Here is an 18917-nt window from a genome sequence, read left to right as displayed (position 1 = left end):
GGACTAGTTTAGTGGTCATGAACTCCTTTAGTTTTTCTTTGGGAAAGCTTTCTGTCTCCCTTCTATTCTGAATGACAGGCTTGCTGGATAAAGGATTTTTGGCTGCTTATTTTTCCTATTAAGCACATTGAATATTTCCTGCCACTCCCTTTTGGCCTGCCAAGTTTCAGTGCATAGGTCTGCTACTACCCTTATGTGTCTACCCTTGTAGGTTAAGGCCCATTTGTCCCTAGCTGCTTTCAGCATTCTCTCTTTATCTTTGTATTTTGCCAGTTTCACTATATGTCATGGTGTTGACCTGTTTTTGTTGATTTTGAAGGGAGTTCTCTGTGCCTCTTGGCCCTGGGTGCCTGTTTCCTCCCCTAGATTAGGGAAGTTCTCAGCTATAATTTGTTCAAATAAACCTTCTGCCCCTTTCTCTCTCTTCTTCTTCTTCTGGAACTTCTATGAAATGGATATTGTTTCATTTCATGGAATCATTTAGCTAATTCTCCCTTTGTGGTCTAGTAATTAAATTTCACCCCCCCCCCTTTTTTTTAGCTTCATCATTTTCCATAATTTTATCATCTATTTCACCTATTCTTCCCTCTGCTTCTTCCATCCTCACTCTCACTGTATCTAGTTTGTTTTGCATCTCATTTACAACATTTCTTAATTCATTGTGACTATTTCTTAGGTTTTTGACCTCAGCAACAATAGATTCTCTGTTGTTTTCTATGCTTTTTCAAGCTATTACTCTTATGACTGTGATTCTAAGTTCTTGTTCAGATATATTGTTTATATCTGTTGTGAGAAATTATCTGGCTATCATTTCTTCCTGAATTTTCTTTTGAGGAGAGTTCTTCCATCATTTTGGCTGGTTTCTGTCTTTTGTATGTTTTAGTAGCTTGTTATGTGTCCTGCACCTGCAAGTACTACTATATTAAAAAGGGGTCATACACTGTCCAGGACTGGCACTTCAGGAAGTATTTTTGGAGTGTGGTGCATGCACTCTGTTGTGCTTTGGCTGCTCTATTCCACTAGTCAATCCTCTGTAAAGCTCATCCTTGCTTGTAGTGATGGAGTGTTTGGACTTTCAACCAGGTGTGCTTTGATTTGTTCACTCAAGTAACCATGGAAAAAAAGGAAAATGTGGGGAAGCCTTACCCCATATAAAGAGAAAAATGAAAGGGAAAAAGAAAAAAAAAAGCAGAGGGTCAAAAGAACTATAAGACTTAATCCAGAGAGAAAGTAAAATAAAAAGAAGTTATAAGAATTGATCAAAAAAAAATCAGAAACTATGAGCCTGATTCCAAAAGAAAAAAAGAAGAGGGTAGAAATAAAAAGAAAAGGGAAGAACAAACAAATAGAAGATAGAAACAAAAGCCAGTTGTTTGTTGGTGCCTGAGACCAGTGGGTGTATTAGTCTGGAGGAGAGACTGGCTCTGTTGGCTCAGTCTTCCCCCAGTTGATAAGCAGTTGCCAGTCACAGAGGAGGGGGGCTTAGTGTTAGTGGGTCCTTCCTTTACTGGAGACTGCTGTGCTGCTCCCTGAAGCTCCACTGTGGTGGTATTCGGTAGAAAAATGGCAACACCCAATTTCTCCTCCCCAGGCCAGGTATCTCATACCACACTGTTCAGGCAGCCCTCACAGAATAGCATGGCCAGTTGGCTTGCCCTGCTCCAGTCTCCCATGCCCTCTAGGTGCTTGGCTGGAATTCTGATGTCTTAAAGGGCCCTGCACCACATGGGACCATGTGCCCCTCAGCCCTGCTGATAAAGGGCCTTTCATCCTTGGGGAGGCAATAAATCCTCTTCCCACAATACTTAAGAAAGGGGACTGTTCTCTCCCAGTGTGCCCCTGAGATCGCTACAGCACCCTGGAGCTGGCTCCTTCCCTCTCAGGTGCGCCCACACAGCCAGCTCTGGTCCAGAGAAAGTCACACACTTTCGTACCTTCAAGTTTTAGCTCCTAAGGCTGTTTGCAAAATAGAAATTGGCACTCTCCATTTTTCTCATTCCTGAGTCCATGGTCCAGAGAGGTTTTCCTCTTGTGCTAACAAGATAGTAAAGCCCTCTCATTTTCTCTCCCTTTTGTCTCTCCACAGAAGAGTTTCCTTCCCCTCCATGCCTATGCCATTTTATCTCCCCCAATTCATATGCACATACCTCATACCTTGATCCTGCCAAACTGTCTCCCTCCACCTGTGGAGATCCTTCTGCCACGCTACAGATTGATTTCCTGGATGTTCCAAGTGATCTGTCCTCCATGCAGCTGTGTTTGAGGGATGAGGGAAATCCTGGTCCCCCTACTTCCCCACCATCTTTACTCCTCCCTGAATAACTATTGTTTTAAATCACCAAGTTTTGGAGTACTTTTGTCATTTAAGAAAAGTTCACAAGCATACTTTGCAATAGAAAATATGCATTATTTTATGTCATTAGAACATTTACAAAAATTTGATACTGTGTTTGATTATTTCCATAATTGGCTACCAACAATTTCTCCTACTCTATGCCTTGTGAATATTGGCTAGCCTTATGAATTCCTTACAGAATGTGATGGAAAACTACAAAAGCTTTCAATTCCAGTCTCTAACAAGCCTTATGGGTTTTGCTCTTGCCAATCTGGAAAATTGATATTGGAAGCTGAAAAATAGGGGAGAGGCTCTGTTATACAGTTATAGAACAATGAACAAAATTCAGGCTTAGAGTAACTTGCAGGGTTAAAACCATACCCAATAAACTTGTGGATCTGGCTAAGGAAATTTCCAGCCAGAATACTTAAAACACTATTTGGCTTATACTGCTGATATGCAATAAATTTATTGCAAGAGAAATAAACTAAAGAAAGAACTGTTCAATTTTAAAGCAGAAATCAGAAAATATATAGAGAATCTGGGACTGCCCACAAGAGAAATTCTCAAAGTAAGAAATCACTAGGGCAAAGATCAAAGCCATAGTACTGACAGTAAAATGTAGTTTCAGAATGAAAGTCAAATCAAGGGTGTGACTATAAGGCTTCCTGTTAAGACCTCAGAAAAACTTAAATATTCTTTGTGGATCCTAGTAAGACAAAATGCTTTAATAATTAAAGGTATTGTCCTGCAGAAGGCTGGCATACTTTAAGTAAGACGTTTATTATGGATGTAGCTTTGGGGTAAAAGAAGGAATCACAGTAACATACAAAGAAAACAAAGTTTTAAGAGAAACATCATCATATTACACTTAAAATGACAGACATTTCAAAATGAAAACAGATCTCTAGGTCCCCAATAAGCTATGAGAAGGAAGCATGCTGAGTGAGCTATTCAGTTACAAACATGAGCCATTTCTTATGGAAAAGGAATGATGATTCAGAGAGGAAAATCTACATGCCACACGGCAAAATAAGGACTACTTTATTTTTGGATTAGGGAATCATTCCCGGGGAGCAAAACTAGACTTCAATCAAAGTACCTACTACCCTACCCTGAAAGTCAGGAGAACTGGTGACGTGTGTCTGCTTGGATTTCATAGCAGATTTCTCAACTATGTGCTTTCTGTTTCCCCCCTATTTGAATAATAGTTTCTATTGCAATTATCCTATCCTTTTCTCAGTAGTATGTGTTAAGTATGTGTTGGGAGGAGTGGGGTACAGATAACTCAACTTTTTAGACAACAGATTTCCAGATCAAGAACAGCTGTGCCAAGAACCCACATCTAGACCTGGTACAGATGATAAGATTTCCCTCCCTTTAAGTCTTGGCTGGCCCCTAACCAATAAAATGTAATGGGAATTATGTTCTCAGGTTTCTGAGCCCAGGTCATAAGAGGACTTGCAGCTACTACTTTTGACCTATTAGATTCCAGCTGTCATGTAAGGATGCTTAGGTTTTACTACTAAATGATGAGTAATGACATGAGAGAGAAAAATTCAGCCCTTAGTCATTGCACCAACCACCAGACTTCTGAGGAAGCAATCTTGAACAGTCCACAGCTGAATGAAGCCACATGAGTAACACAGCTGATAAAACATGAAGCATAGGAATCATCCCACTGGGCCCAGCCAACCCCAAAATCAATTAGAAATAATTATTGATGTATTAAGCCTCTAAATGTTGGTGTAGCTTGCTATAGAATAACAGAAAAATGAAGCAAAAATATGCATTTGACCACAAAAAAAAACCTTTAAAACATCCAGAAAGTAGAGAATTTGTACGTCTTATTGTCTGCTGTTAATTTTGTAAAAAGGTAAACCAACAATAAAAAAGTAAACTACACTTTTTGAAACAAAGGAAACTTAGAACACCTATAGAATTCAATATTCAGTGAAAAATGTATAGCTTGAATAGTGTTTATTGTCATAAAATGAGTGCAAAAATAAATTACATATAACTAATGCAGATTTGAAAATGAATTAAAAATAAAGAAAAAAGATCAAATAAATTAACAAAGATGAAGATTAAAGTAATTAAATAGAAAACATTAACAGCAACAAGAAATAAGATAGTAAAACAGTTAAATGGAACATAAAATCAGTTAGTTGAAAGCACTTATAATATACAATCTCCTAGCAAATCTGATTGAAAGGAAAAGAAACAAAAAGAGATACTTTTATAAATGAAAACTAAATGGGAAAAGATGTAGAAATAGACATGCAAAAAAACAATAAAAAGAACACTAAGCATAATGTAAAATTATAAGCAATTTAAAAACCATTAAAAATGGATGAATCTATATTAAAATATAAACTACCCAAATACACACACCAATAATCTAAAAAGGAATTGGAAAAGTGGTCAAAGAAGTACCATTTTTGTTTAAAAAGGCTCCTAGATGATTTTGTAGTTTAGTTCTATATAATCTTCCAATTATGTCTCCCTTATTAAAAAAAAAGTCCTTTTTAAATTCTGATTAGAAATGCATTATTACCTTTGTTATATTAATTTGAAAGGATCAATATTTTTATAAATTTAAATCTTTCCATTTGGCAACACTGAAGTTTACATTACAATATCATTTACAACTCCATCTTAATAAATTCATATAGCATAATTAACTAGTTTATCACTGAGTTAAATTACTCCCAAAATTCTCTAATTATTCTTCCTGACTGCAAAATCCAATCTCTATCCCAAAATTCATCTTTCATAAAACTGGAAGAGTAATCTTAATTAAAAATACCAAATGGGGGGGGGGGGCGCCTGGGTGGCTCAGTTAGTTAGACGACCGACTTCGGCTCAGGTCATGATCTTGCAGTTTGTGAGTTCAAGCCCCACGTCTGGCTCTGTGCTGACAGCTCAGAACCTGGAGCCTGCTTCGGATTTTGTGTCTCTGCTTCTCTCTACCCCTCCCCTGCTCACGCTCTGTGTCTCTCTGTATCTCAATAGTAAATAAACATTAAAAAAATTTTTTTAAATTAAAAATACCAAATGGATCATTCTTAATATTCTTCAATAAGTCACCATTTCTTATTCAAAATACAAATTATTATGCCATCTATAAATGGCCTCTATCAGGCATCCTATTACTCTTCTCCTCAATCCAAAAATCCTATCATACTCAAGAACTGGAATTTCTCTGAATAGTCTTTGTTCCCTCAAGCCTTTGTCTCTACACATTCTATAGAGATCCTTCCTGTTTTCTAACCCCATATTCTCAATTACTATATCATAATTCCCATTTTATAGTACATTATGTTGGAATAGGTACATTATGTCTCAACTATGTGTTAAAAATTTCAGCTTTGAAATTAATGTTGTATGTCAATTATATCTCAATTTTTTAACAAAAAATTAGAAGCCTTAGATTTAAAAAAAATTCAATATTTTTTGTCAAGTCTGTCCCTCCTACATTACATTATATCATGATATGTGCAAGAAATTTATTCAATTTATTCAAGTACAGATGGAATGTAATTATAATTACTGTTTATATTTGTATTAAGGACTTAATATCCTTAATACTTAAAAGTATGTAATTTTAACAGACAGAATTCATGACACTATACATAGAAAAAACTAAGTGAAGTTTCTATAAATTTTAAGAGTTGATGATCCTTGAAAAGAAACAGTAAATGGGAGATCACACTTGAATTTACACTTTTTAGCCCCACTGACAGGATCACTGGGCTATCCAGTCCAACCAGAGTACATCTTAGAACTCTGCAAATCTGGTCAAGTTATTTAATATCTCAGAATTTCCTTTTCTAAAAATTGAATACAGTAGTCTCCCCTTATCCACAGTTTTGCTTTCTGCAGTCTCAGTTACCTATGGTCAACCATACTCTTGACTATAGTCACAAGATCAATAGTAGCCTACTACGTTACAATGCCTATGTAATTTCACCTCACTTTATTTCATCATGTGTGCATTTTATCATCTCATCACAAAAAGGATGAGTACAGTACAATAAGATTTTGAGAGAAATCACATTCATATAACTTTTACTGCAGTAATTGTTGTAGTTTTCCTTTATTATTAGTAATTGTTGTTAATCTCTTACTTCACCTAAGTTATAAATTACGCTTTATCATAGATATGTATGCATGTACAAGAAAAAATATAGGATATACAGGATTTGGTATCATCCATGGTTTCAGGCATCCCCTGACAGTCTTGGAATGTATCCCTCTGGATAAGGGAGGACTACTGTAATAATTACTGCTAAGCATAATTAATAAAATAAATTAAATAATAAATAAATTACTGCTAAGCATAACAAAATATGCTGTATGTGATTTGACTCACAAAACATTCAAATATGTAAAATATTTCTATTTTCTAAAAAATATGTTTGTCCTCATCCATATGATTAACCTGCCAATTGCCCACTTAGTAGATAGTTGCCTAGAGTAAATACAATCTATTTTTCTAACAAATAAAATGAAAATCACGTTAATAGAATAACAAAATATTTTTATCACTTCATCTAAACATGATTTTTTTTTAAGTACAACTCTGGCTACTGACTGCTAGTCTATATGATGTCTTTGATGAAAAAGGACCCTTTGTTCAGGCAAATGTTCAAGGGTATGCACTTGGCAAACCATGGGTTAGATTTCAACACCCACTTGTACCTTAACCCACTCCCTTGTTTAAGGCATAATTTGTACAAAGTAAGGGCAACCTTGGATCCAAATGGATTATTTTATCTACGTCCTTGAAATACGTTAGAATAATTATTGGAATAATGATCCTCTAAAAGGTACACATCAAACAACAAAAAGCTAGCTCACTTAAAAACTAAAAGTTTTATACGACTTGTAAAACACTTTAAAGGCATTATAATTACTTGAACAGATGGATAATAATACCAACTGATTCTATTATCCATGCTGCCTGAGGAAGCAAAACCAAATGTATTTTCACTAACTGCAAATGCCAAGTAGGGTTCAGAGAGCCATATTTGCAGTTCAGATTTCACTACTAATTTATTCTCTAACCCCAAGTTAGTCACTTTTTAGCTTCTATTGATCTCTGTAAAATGGCCTAGATCAGTGATAGTACAGAAAGGCATTTTGGAGAAAGAAGATAAATTCCTTTAAAATTCTCATTAAATCCATAGACCTTATCCAGAAAAAAAGATACACTTACATAGAAAATTTTGACCTTAAATTAAGAAAAGAATAATTTTAAATGACATTAGCTGCTACAGACTAAATGTTTGTGTCCCCCCGCAAAATTCATGTGTTATAACCTAATCTCCAATGTGATGGCATTTGGAAGTAGGGCCTTTGGGAAGTGATTAGGGCATGAAGGTAATACCCTCATGAATGGTTTAGTGGCCTTATAAAACAGGCTCCAGACACCTCCCTTGCCCTTTCTGTCATGTGAAGACACAGCAAGAAAATGGCCTTCTATGAACCAGGAATTGGGCTCTCACCAGACAACAAGTCTGCTGGTGCTTTGATCTTAGACTTCCCAGCCTCCAGAACTGTGTGAAATAAATGTTTGTTATTTAAGTCACCCATTCTTTGTTATAGAAACCTAGTATGGTCTGAATTTTTGTGTCTCGCTTCCCTCCTCCCCCAACCTGCAAATTCACATGTTTAAATCCTAATGCCCAATATGCTGGTATTAGGATGGGGGCCCTCATGAATGAGATTAATGTCCATACAAAGGAGGACTGAGAGAATGGCTTTGCCTTTCCTGTCATATGAGAAAGAACATGAAGTCTGCAACCCAGAAGAGAGCCCTCACCCCACCATGTTGACACCCTGATCTTGAACTTCCAGACCCAAGAACTGAGAAACAAATTTCTGTTTTTTATAAACTACCCATTCCCTGATATTTTGTTAAAGCAGTCCAAATGGAATAAAACACAACCCAAATGAACTAAAACACTAACTTAAAAACTTCAAATATTAACTATATAATGGGATTATAATAATTTTAAATACACAAATAAATATACTGTTAAATATACTGTTCCGTATAAAATAAAATGTTAAGTATGGTAGGCAGAATTCTAATATGGCCAGCATGATCTCCATACTTGTGGTTATGCTCTGAATAATCCACTCCTTTTGACTATGGGTGGGACCTGTGACTTGTTTCTAGCCAATAGAATATAGCAAAGTGATGAGATACCACTCCTTTTATTAGACTGCGTTATATAGCTAACATGACAAGATATCATTCTCATGATCATGTTACATTATATAAGACTGTCAGCAAAATAGAGAAACCAGCCTTGAGGAAAAAGCAAGCTGCTGTGATGTAAACTGCCTATGGAAAGGTCTCATGGCTGAGCGCCTCAGTCCTAGGAAGGAAATGAAGTTTGCCACATCCAGTTGAGCTTGGAAGAGTAACTCAACTTACAGAATAGAATAGACCCTAGCCATTACCTTGATTGCAGTTTAGTGAGACCTTGAGCATAAGACACAGCTAAGCCTGCTCAGCCTCCTAACCCATTCAAACTGTGAGATAATACAAGTTATTTTAATAACTGAAAAATTTATGGTAACTTGTTATGCAGGAATAGAAAACAAATACCATAAAGTTGAACATTTTATATTCAACATCTCAAGTGGCTCTCTCATTTTCTTCCCAAATTTATGTTACTTGATTCTTGAGCTATTCACATACACTTGTGGGACACAACTCCAGCCACTCACTAAAATGAGTGGTGTGATCCTCTGACAGTTATTATAAAAATAAAAAAAAAGTGAACTTGTAGCAAAAAAAAAAAAAAAGTATTCCAAAGCCAAGATGAAATAAAGGTTACTTACCTTTCATTCGATCACATAAAAAAGAGTGGACTCTATAAGTCACAATTACTGAAGAGCTTTTTCTTATTTGATTCTTACATCTCATATGCCTTTTTAAGATAAATAGATACCGTTTTACCCATTTTAGTAATCAAAAATATAAAGCTCAAGTAGGTTAAATGAACTTCCATTGTCACAGAACTAGTAAATCACTGTTATGACTCTCAAGATGACCTTCTTTCCTCCATGATATTGTCTATAATTGAATAAACCATGGTAATTTTCATAACCTTGACTTGACAGTAAACATGCTTGGATTTACCATTTTATTTTCTGAAAAAAACTTACTGAGAAAGTCAACCAACAAGAAATATCTTAGAAATAACGTTAATAAAAACATACACACAAATGTACACACAAACACATATATCCCCATGTTCACATACATACTAATGTTATCTACATATATAATTATCAGAGTGACTATTAATTAAATTTAGATGCATAGAGTATGTGTGTTACCTGAACTTGAAGCAAATCTTCTTTTACTTTAAGCTCTTTTACTAGAAACTTCTTCCTGTTATTAAAAAAGGTTTTTAAATTTGTCATAATATTTTAAATTGCATGACTACTTTGCTTTCTTATTAGTACTTAAACCATTTTTAAAGAAATAAAATTTCTCAAAACAATCATATTTTTAAGAGACATAAAATCCATATAAGTGATAAATAATTGAATAACATTTCTCAAGCTAACTTCTCATTGGTATGATTAAAATATGCAAGGGAGATGAGGCAAGGATTGTCAAAGTACACTGGTCATTTTTTTCCCCTCTGGTCATCTTTTCTTAAGTTTTTATTTAAAGTCCAGTTAGTTGGGGCACCTGGGTGGCTCAGTCGGTTAAGCAGCTGACTTCAGGTCAACAGGATCTCACGGTTAGTGGGTCCGAGCCCCGCATGGGACTCTCCTGACAGCTCAGACCCTGGAGCTTACTTTGGGTTCTATGTTTCCCTCTCTCCCTCCCCCTCCCCTGCTTACATTCTGTCTCTCTCTCTCACATATAAATTAACATTAAAATTTTTTTAATACATAAAGTCCAGTTAGTTAACATAGAGTTATATTAGTTTCAGATGTACAATACAGTGATTCAATACTTCCATATAACACCCAGTGCTCATCACAAGTGTACTCCTTAATCCCCATCGCTTATTTAACCCATCCCCCCCACCCACCTCCCCTCTGGTAACCACCAGTTTGTTCTCGATAGTTAAGAGTCTGTTTCTTGCTTTGCCAACAACACAAGAAACAACACATGTTGGCAAGGATGTGGAGAAAGGGGAACCCTCTTGCACTGTTGATGGGAATGCAAACTGGTACAGCCATTCTGGAAAACAGTATAATGGTCCCTCAAAAAGTTAATGCGATGGCATTACTAGGTATTTACAATGAGAGTACAAAAATACTAATCCAAAGGGATACATGGATTATCTACAATAGCTAAATTATAGAAACAGCCCGAGTGTCCATCAACTGATGAGTGGATAAAGATGATGTGATACCCCACCACCACCACATACACACATACACACACACTGGAATAATACCCAGCCATTAAAAAGAATGAAATCTTTCCGGGGCGCCTGGGAGGTGCAGTCGGTTAAGCGTCCGACTTCAACCAGGTCACGATCTCGCAGTCTGTGAGTTCGAGCCCCGCGTCGGGCCCTGGGCTGATGGCTCAGAGCCTGGAGCCTGTTTCCGATTCTGTGTCTCCCTCTCTCTCTGCCCCTCCCCCGTTCATGCTCTGTCTCTCTCTATCCCAAAAATAAATAAAAACGTTGAAAAAAAAGAAAAAAAATTAAAAAGAATGAAATCTTTGGGAATACAAGCTGGTGCAGCCACTCTAGAAAATAATATGGACGTTCCTCAAAAAATTGAAAATAGAACTACCCTACAACCCAGCAATTGCACTACTAGGTATTTATCCAGGGGATACCGGTATGCTGTTATAGAAGGGACACATGTACCCCAATGATTATAGCATCACTATCAACAATAGCCAAAGTATGGAAAGAGCCCAAATGTCCATCGATGGATGAATGGATAAAGAAGATGTGGTGTGTGTGTGTGTGTGTGTGTGTGTGTGTGTGTGTGTATAATGGAGTATTACTCGGCAACCAAAAAGAATGAAATCTTGCCATTTGCAACTATGTGGATAGAACTGGAGGATATTATGCTAAGTGAAGTTAGTCAGAGAAGGACAAAAATCATACGACTTCACTCATATGAGGACTTTAAGAGACAAAACAGATGAACATAAGGGAAGGGAAACAAAAATAATATAAAAACAGGGAGGGGGCAAAGCATAAGAGACTTATAAATATGCAGAACAAACAGAAGGATACTAGAGGGGGTGTGGGAGGAGCGTTGGGCATTAAGGTAAGGGGCATTAAAGAATCTACTCCTGAAATCATTATTGCACTATATGCTAACTAATTTGGATGTAAAGTTTAAAAAATAATATTAAGTATTAGGTTCAAAAAAAACTGATAGTGGCACCAGGAGATAACCAGAAAACTAGAGGATCAAACATCTCAGAGGAATACAGCAGGGAGAGAGCTCAATCTATAACATGACACCTGTTTTCAATGCCATGATATTAGACAAGTACCTGTACATTTAGATGCAATCAAGGAAGGATGGAGGTAGGGCTGGGGAAATCTTAAATTGATGGGATTTAAATTAGAAACAACCAGGAAAATCTTGAAACATATCCATTTCAAATCTTGTAATGTCTAATTCTATGGAATTAGCTAGATTAGATTTTTTGGAGGTTACAAATAGAAACAAAGAGGTTATAATTTTGTATTCATGAGTCAGAGGATTGGAAATGCTATATCTTTGTTCCCACAACTTTTTCTAAATAGACTCAACATGTTGATTTTCCACGAGAAGTTAGCTTTAGGGGCTGGCTAGCCTGGACCATAACTGCAACCTGACAATTGCCTTTGGGAAATTATTTTTTTTAATGTTTATTTATTTTTGAGAGAGAGAGAGTGTGTGAGCAGGGGAGGGGATGAGAGAGAGAGGGAGACAAAGGATCCAAAGCAGGCTCTGTGCTGACAGCGGGGCTCAAATTCACAAAGTAGTTTGAGACCATGACTTGAGCTGAAGTTGATTGCCTAACCGACTGAGCCACCCAGGCACCCTGCCTTTTGGGAATTTAAACCGTACCTCAGAGCATCAAGAGAGGATTTTTCCTTTTTGATATGGAAAGTTAGTCATTAAAATCATGGCAATGTTCTATTGTTTAAGAAGATGAAAAAACTGATATTTTGGTAACTAATATATCCCAGCACCTACAGCAGTGCTTCCACAAAACAAGCTCTCAATAAATCTATGTTGAATAAATTAAAAAAAAAGGAATGAAATCTTGCCATTTGCAACAATGTGGGTGGAGCTTAGTATAATGCTAAGTGAACTAAGCCATTCAGAGAAAGACAAATGCCATATGATTTTACTCATATGTGGAATTAAAGAAACAAAACAAATGAGCAAAAGAAAAAAAAGAAAGAAAGTAGTCATCTTTTCCTCTCTGAGACAAAGGTCAAGGCTACTTATCCAATGAATTTCTTTTCAGAATTTATAGAACTCTATAAAGATTGAATTCACAGTTTCTTTTTAAAATTATGTATTTATATTAGGGGTTTTTAAATGTTTATTTATTTTTGAGAGAAAGAGAGACAGAGCATGAGTGAGGGAGGGGCAGAGAGAGAGGGAGACACCAAATATGAAGCAGGCTCCAGGCTCTCAGTTGTCAACACAGAATTCGATGCAGGGCTCAAACTCATGAACCGTGAGATCATGGCCTGAGCGGAAGTGGGACACTTAACCAACTGAGCCACCCAGGCACCCCGTATTAGGGTTTGACTAAAGCAAATTCAAAATGCAAAAAAAAAATTTATATTACTAAAGAGATATTCACTTAAAAAGGCCACTTTACAATAATCCACATGCATAAAAAATAGATCATTCCTTTCACAAAATAAGTATAATCAAAAAAAAAAAAAAGAATAGCCCAGACTGAGGAGTTAATATACAAATCACAAATCACTAGCTAAACCATCAAGGAAATAATGTAAATCCTCTGTCCCTAAAATGATTTACAGATTTAATTCTGTTTACTTATTCCTGACTATTTGGTTCATTCTCCTAACCTACCTTTAATTCTTTGTTCTTCCTTTCCCAGCCCTCTTCCTCCATCATATCCTGGTCTGCTTACAAAACTATGGTATTATGTAGTGTTACATTTTTTAGAAACCTGTTAAAAGTTATGTTTATATGACCTCAAATTGTTTGTATAAAATAAAAATGTAAATTAACAAGGAAAAAATATAAACATGTAGCTTTATATCTTACTCTTCTGTATCCTCAGATTTTCTTTTGTCTTTTTTCTTCTCCATTTTTATAGTTTTCTTTGTTCGATCATATGTAGACTTTGCTTTCTGTATAATTTTATATAAGCCAGAAACAAACAGTTAATGAGACAATAATTAGAGGGAAGTAAAAGATAATATGCATTACTAAGATTTCCATTTTACTTTGAGAATCACTATACTATGTTTCAAGAAAAATTATCTTAAAAAAAGCACAACAAAATTAAGGATACAATCAGAATGCTTGTTATGGTACTCTACTGAATGTAAGTTGTATATAAGTTAATACATATCAAAAGAAGTAAATTCCCCTGACAAATTACAGCCAGGTCTTCTCTAATATATACATATCTTCCTGAAAATCATCTATGAAAACTCATGCACTAAAAACTGCAGGATATATGAGAGAAATGAGGTAAGGTGCCCAGCATGCAACAAACATTGTCAATGATACATTTTTTAAAAATAGAAACCTAATAAAAACAGTTCCATTTTACAAAGTTAGATGATTTGAGAAACACATGGTATGAGAAATATAGTTCTTTATTTTGAGAAAGACATGAGGTGTGTTTGTGGAAGTGATCATCGAATAGATTGCAAATTGTTATCGTGTAGTTTGGGGAAGAAGGATTATCTGAAATCACATAAAAAGTTGTAGTGACAGATGTGGACTGGTGTGGTACACTACAAACATGGTTAACGAATACAGTGTGCAGAGTCTGCTTTCTCCTTTTACCTAGTACTTTTAGCAGATGAATTTGTGCATAAACACATGTAAAATTCATATTATGTTCAAATTGTTTGTGTTAGAACAAATTTGCATTTCAAAACAAATATTGCAGCAGAACTAACCACATATTTTAAAGTATTATTGAATGACTATGTAGTATTAGATTATTTTATACAAGAAAGTTGAGAAAGTTAGATTACTGAAATTTGTAGATGAGCTTAATAATAGAGACCTATTAAGGCATTAGGTGTTTATTTCCTGTTTTATACAACAACTCCCAAAAGATACAACTTCACTATAGTGGCAAAGTTCTCACAAGTTAAACACAAAGTGTAATAATCCTCATAAAATATGAAAAAACAGTATAATAATGAATTGCAATGGAATTCTTAAGATCTCCAGGTAACTTTCTAGTTTAAATATGAGTTTTGGGGGGCGCCTGGGTGGCGCAGTCGGTTAAGCGTCCGACTTCAGCCAGGTCACAATCTTGCGGTCCGTGAGTTCGAGCCCCACGTCAGGCTCTGGGCTGATGGCTCGGAGCCTGGAGCCTGTTTCCGATTCTGTGTCTCCCTCTCTCTCTGCCCCTCCCCCGTTCATGCTCTGTCTCTCTCTGTCCCAAAAATAAAACGTTGAAAAAAAAATTAAAAAAAATAAAATAAAATAAAAAATTAAAAAAATAATAAATAAATAAATATGAGTTTTGGGATGTATTTCTTATTCAGAAAAATCTAATATACATTGGTCATCAAAAATACTTTAAAAATGAAAGGAAAAAAGACTAAAAGTAATGAACAGATCAGTTAGTTGTGAGAAAACTTCAAGTGGACAAATATACTTGTAATTTCAGTACATAATGGAGAGAAGAAGTGAGCAAAGAAAATAAATATTTGAAGAAACAATGGACAAATTTTACTTTCAAATTTGACAAAACTTTATGCTCACAAACCCACAAAAAATATAAGGAAAACTAGTTCAAAGACATATGATAATAAAATGATAAGCAATGATGAGGATAAAATCTTAAAAGCAGAGGAGGAAAGTAGATTATATATAAAGTGGACAGCAGACTTTTCAGAAACAATGCAAGCCAGAAGATAAAAAAGAAACTCTTTAAAGTACTAGAAGAAAAGAACCAGCCGACCTAGAATTCTTTGTCCAGAGAAAATATGTTTTAAAACTGAATACAAAAAAAAAAGTTTTTTCAGAAATCAAAAAGTTGAAAGAATGAATCAGCTGCAGACCTGAACAACAATAACAAAAATTATGAAGAATCCTTTAAGCACAAGAAAAATGACACTACACAGAAATAAGGAAATATACAAATTAAAGACCAACATAAATGATAATTAAATGAGTAAGTAAATATAAAGACTGTTTTCCTTATTATTTAAATCTCTTTAAAAGGTAATAGTTTACAGCTAAACTAATAACAATGTGTTGTGCAGCTTATACCATAGGTAGTAAAATGTATGAAAATAGTGGTACTCAGGCTGGAAAAGGACAAAGCACATTATCTTAAGGTTCTTAAGTACAGTCTTAAAGGTTCTTAAGTAAAGTTTTAAAACAAGACTGTAAACCCTTTACTATAAAGCAAGCAATTGAGCAGCAAATTAAAAAGTAATAAAGATTTTGTTATCTGGAAGTGTGGTGCTATTGTAACATATAACTAAAAATGTAGAAGTGGTTTCAGAATTGGGAAGTAGGCAGAGGCTGAAAGAATTTTATAGAGCATGAAAATAATATTTAGCAAATTATGAAAAGAAGAAAAATATTTTAACCTGATGAACAATATTGAAAGAGAAAGAAAGAGCAGGCTGAATGACCATAGAAACAAGAATATTTCCTTTTAAAATCAGGAACAAATGAAAAATACCTACTCTCATCATGTCTATTCAATATCATTCTAGAGGTCTTTGCCAGTTTAGCCAGGCAAGAAAAAGAAACAGTATTACAATTGGAAAGCAAGAAAATTTAGGCTATTATTAGTTACATATACTTTGGATACAAAATTAAGTAAACAAAATTTATTACACTTCTCTAATGACAGTTTAAAAATATTTTTTAAAAGATAGCAATTAAAATAGCATAAAAATCTGAAACATTTATACTTTATACAGCAAGGCTGTCATTCAGAATAAAAGGAGAGATAAAGATTTTCCAAGATAAGCAAAAACTAAAGGAGTTTTGTGAACGCTAAACCAGCTCTACATGAAATGTTAAAAGGGACTCTTTGAGTAGGAAAGAGATACCAAAAGCAACAAAGACTAGAAAGGAACAGAGACAATCTATAGGAACACTGACTTTACAGGTAATACAATGGCACTAATTTCATACCTACCAATAATGACTGACTGCAAATGGACTAAATGCTCCAATCAAAGACATAAGGTATAAGAATGGATACAAAAATAATACCTATCAATATGCTGCTTACAAGAGACTCATTTTAGAACCAAAGACATTTCCAGATTGAAAGTGAGGGTACAGAGAACCATTTTTCTTGCTAATGGATTTCAAAAGAAAGGTGGAGTAGCCATACTTATATCAAACTCAATTTTAAACCAAAGACTGTAATAAGAGATGAAGAAAGGCACTACATTATAATAAAGGAGTCTATCCAACAAAAAGATATACCAATTTTAAATATTTATGCTCCCAATGTGAAATCAGCCAAGTATATTAGTAAAAAAACACTTAAAGAAACTCATTGATAATAATACAAGAATAGTAGGGGACTTTAACAACACACCTACAACAATAGACAGATCATGTAAGCAGAATACCAACAAGGAAACAATGGCTTTGAATGGCATACTGGACAAGATAGACTTAAAAGATATATTCAGAGTATTTCATCCTAAAGCAGAAGAATACAAATTCTTTTAAAGTGTACACAGAACATTCTCCAGAATTGATCACATACTGGGTCACATATCAGCCCTCAACCAGTAGAAAATTTTGAGATCCTACCATGGGTATCTTCAGACTGCACAATGCTATGAAACTTGATATCAACCACAGGAAAAATTTTGGAAAGACCACAAACACATGGAGGTTGAAGAACATTCTACTAAAGAATGAATGGGCTAACCAGGAAATTAAAGAAGAAATAGGGGTGCCAGGAGGCTCAGTCAGTTAAGCACCCAACTTCAGCTCAGGACATGATCTTATGGTTCATGAGCTTGAGCCCTACATCAGGCTCTCTGCTGTCAGTCAGCACAGAGCCCACTTCAAATATTCTGCCCCATCTCTCTCTGCCCCTCCCCTGCTCCAGCTCGCTCACTACCTCCCTATCTATCTCTCTCTCAAATAAAAAAATAAAACATTAAAGAAGAAATTAAAAAATGCATGGAAGCAATGGAAATGAAAATACAACAGTCCAAAACCTCTGGGATGCAGCAAAGGTGGTCATTAACAGGGGAGAATATAGCAATACAGCTCTTACCCAAAAAGCAAGAAAAGTCTCAAATACACAATCTAACCTTACACCTAAAGGAGCTGGAAAAAGAGCAGCAAATAAAGCCTAAAACAAACAGAAAAAGGTAAATAATAAAGATTAGAGCAGAAATAAATGAAATAGAAATTTTAAAAAAAACATTAGAACAGATCAACAAAACTAGGAGCTAGTTCTTTGAAAGAATTAACAAAATCAATAAATCCCTAGGCAGACTTATTAAAAAGCGAGAGAGAGAGAGAGAGAAAGAGGGAGGGGGGGGAGAAAGGACCCAAATAAATAAAACCTCCAAAAGAAAGAGACATCATGACCAAACACCACAGAAGTACAAACAATTAGAAGAGATTATGAAAAATTATATGCCAACAAATTAGGCAATCTGGAAGAAAATGGATAAAATTCCTAGAAACATATAAACTACCAAAACTGAAACAGGAAGAAATATAAAATTTGAAAAGACCCATAACAAGCAAATAAATTGAATTAGTAATCAAAAATCTCCCAATGAACAAGAGTCCAGGGCCAGATGGCTTCCCAGGGGAATTCTATCAAACAGTTAAAGAGTTAATACCTATTTTTCTCAAACTGTTCCAAAAAATAGAAACGGAAGGCAAACTTCCAAACTCATTATATTAGGCAGGCACTACCTTCATTCCAAAACCATGCAAAGACCCCACTGAAAAGGAGAATTACAGGCCAATATCCCTGCTGAACACAGATGCAAAAATTCTCAAAAAGACACTAGTAAATCAAATACAACAGCACATACAAAGCATCATTCACCATGATCAAGTGGGATTTATTCCAGGGCTGCAGGGTTGGTTCAATATTTGTAAATCACTCAACATGATACATCACATTAATAACAGAAAGGATAAGAACCATATAATCTTCTCAATAGATGCAGAAAAAGCATTTGACAAAATAAAGAATCTATTCTTGATAAAAGCCCTCAAGAAAGTAGGGATAGAAGGAACATACTTCAACATCATAAAGGCCATATACGAAAGATCCACCACTAATATCATCTCAATGGGGAAAAACTGAGAGATTTCCCCCTAAGTTCAGTAACATGACAGGGATGCCCACTCTCAACACTGTTCAACATAGTACTGGATGTCCTCGCCT

General features: G+C 35.2%; 1 protein-coding gene across 1 annotated transcript in view; it reads right to left on the bottom strand.

Moving 5' to 3' along the window:
• Nucleotides 1–18917, bottom strand: part of CCDC7 (coiled-coil domain containing 7) — a 407709-nt gene that overhangs the window by 315784 nt on the left and 73008 nt on the right. The window contains 2 exon segments of the mRNA XM_045062653.1: nucleotides 9695–9749; nucleotides 13589–13674. Of these exon segments, the coding sequence (XP_044918588.1) occupies nucleotides 9695–9749; nucleotides 13589–13674 (141 nt within the window).

The sequence above is a fragment of the Felis catus genome, chromosome B4 (assembly GCF_018350175.1).
Source record: "Felis catus isolate Fca126 chromosome B4, F.catus_Fca126_mat1.0, whole genome shotgun sequence".
Classification (NCBI taxonomy): domain Eukaryota; kingdom Metazoa; phylum Chordata; class Mammalia; order Carnivora; family Felidae; genus Felis; species Felis catus.
Note: the sequence above shows the minus strand (reverse complement) of the source record. Positions and strands in the feature narration are given on the sequence as shown.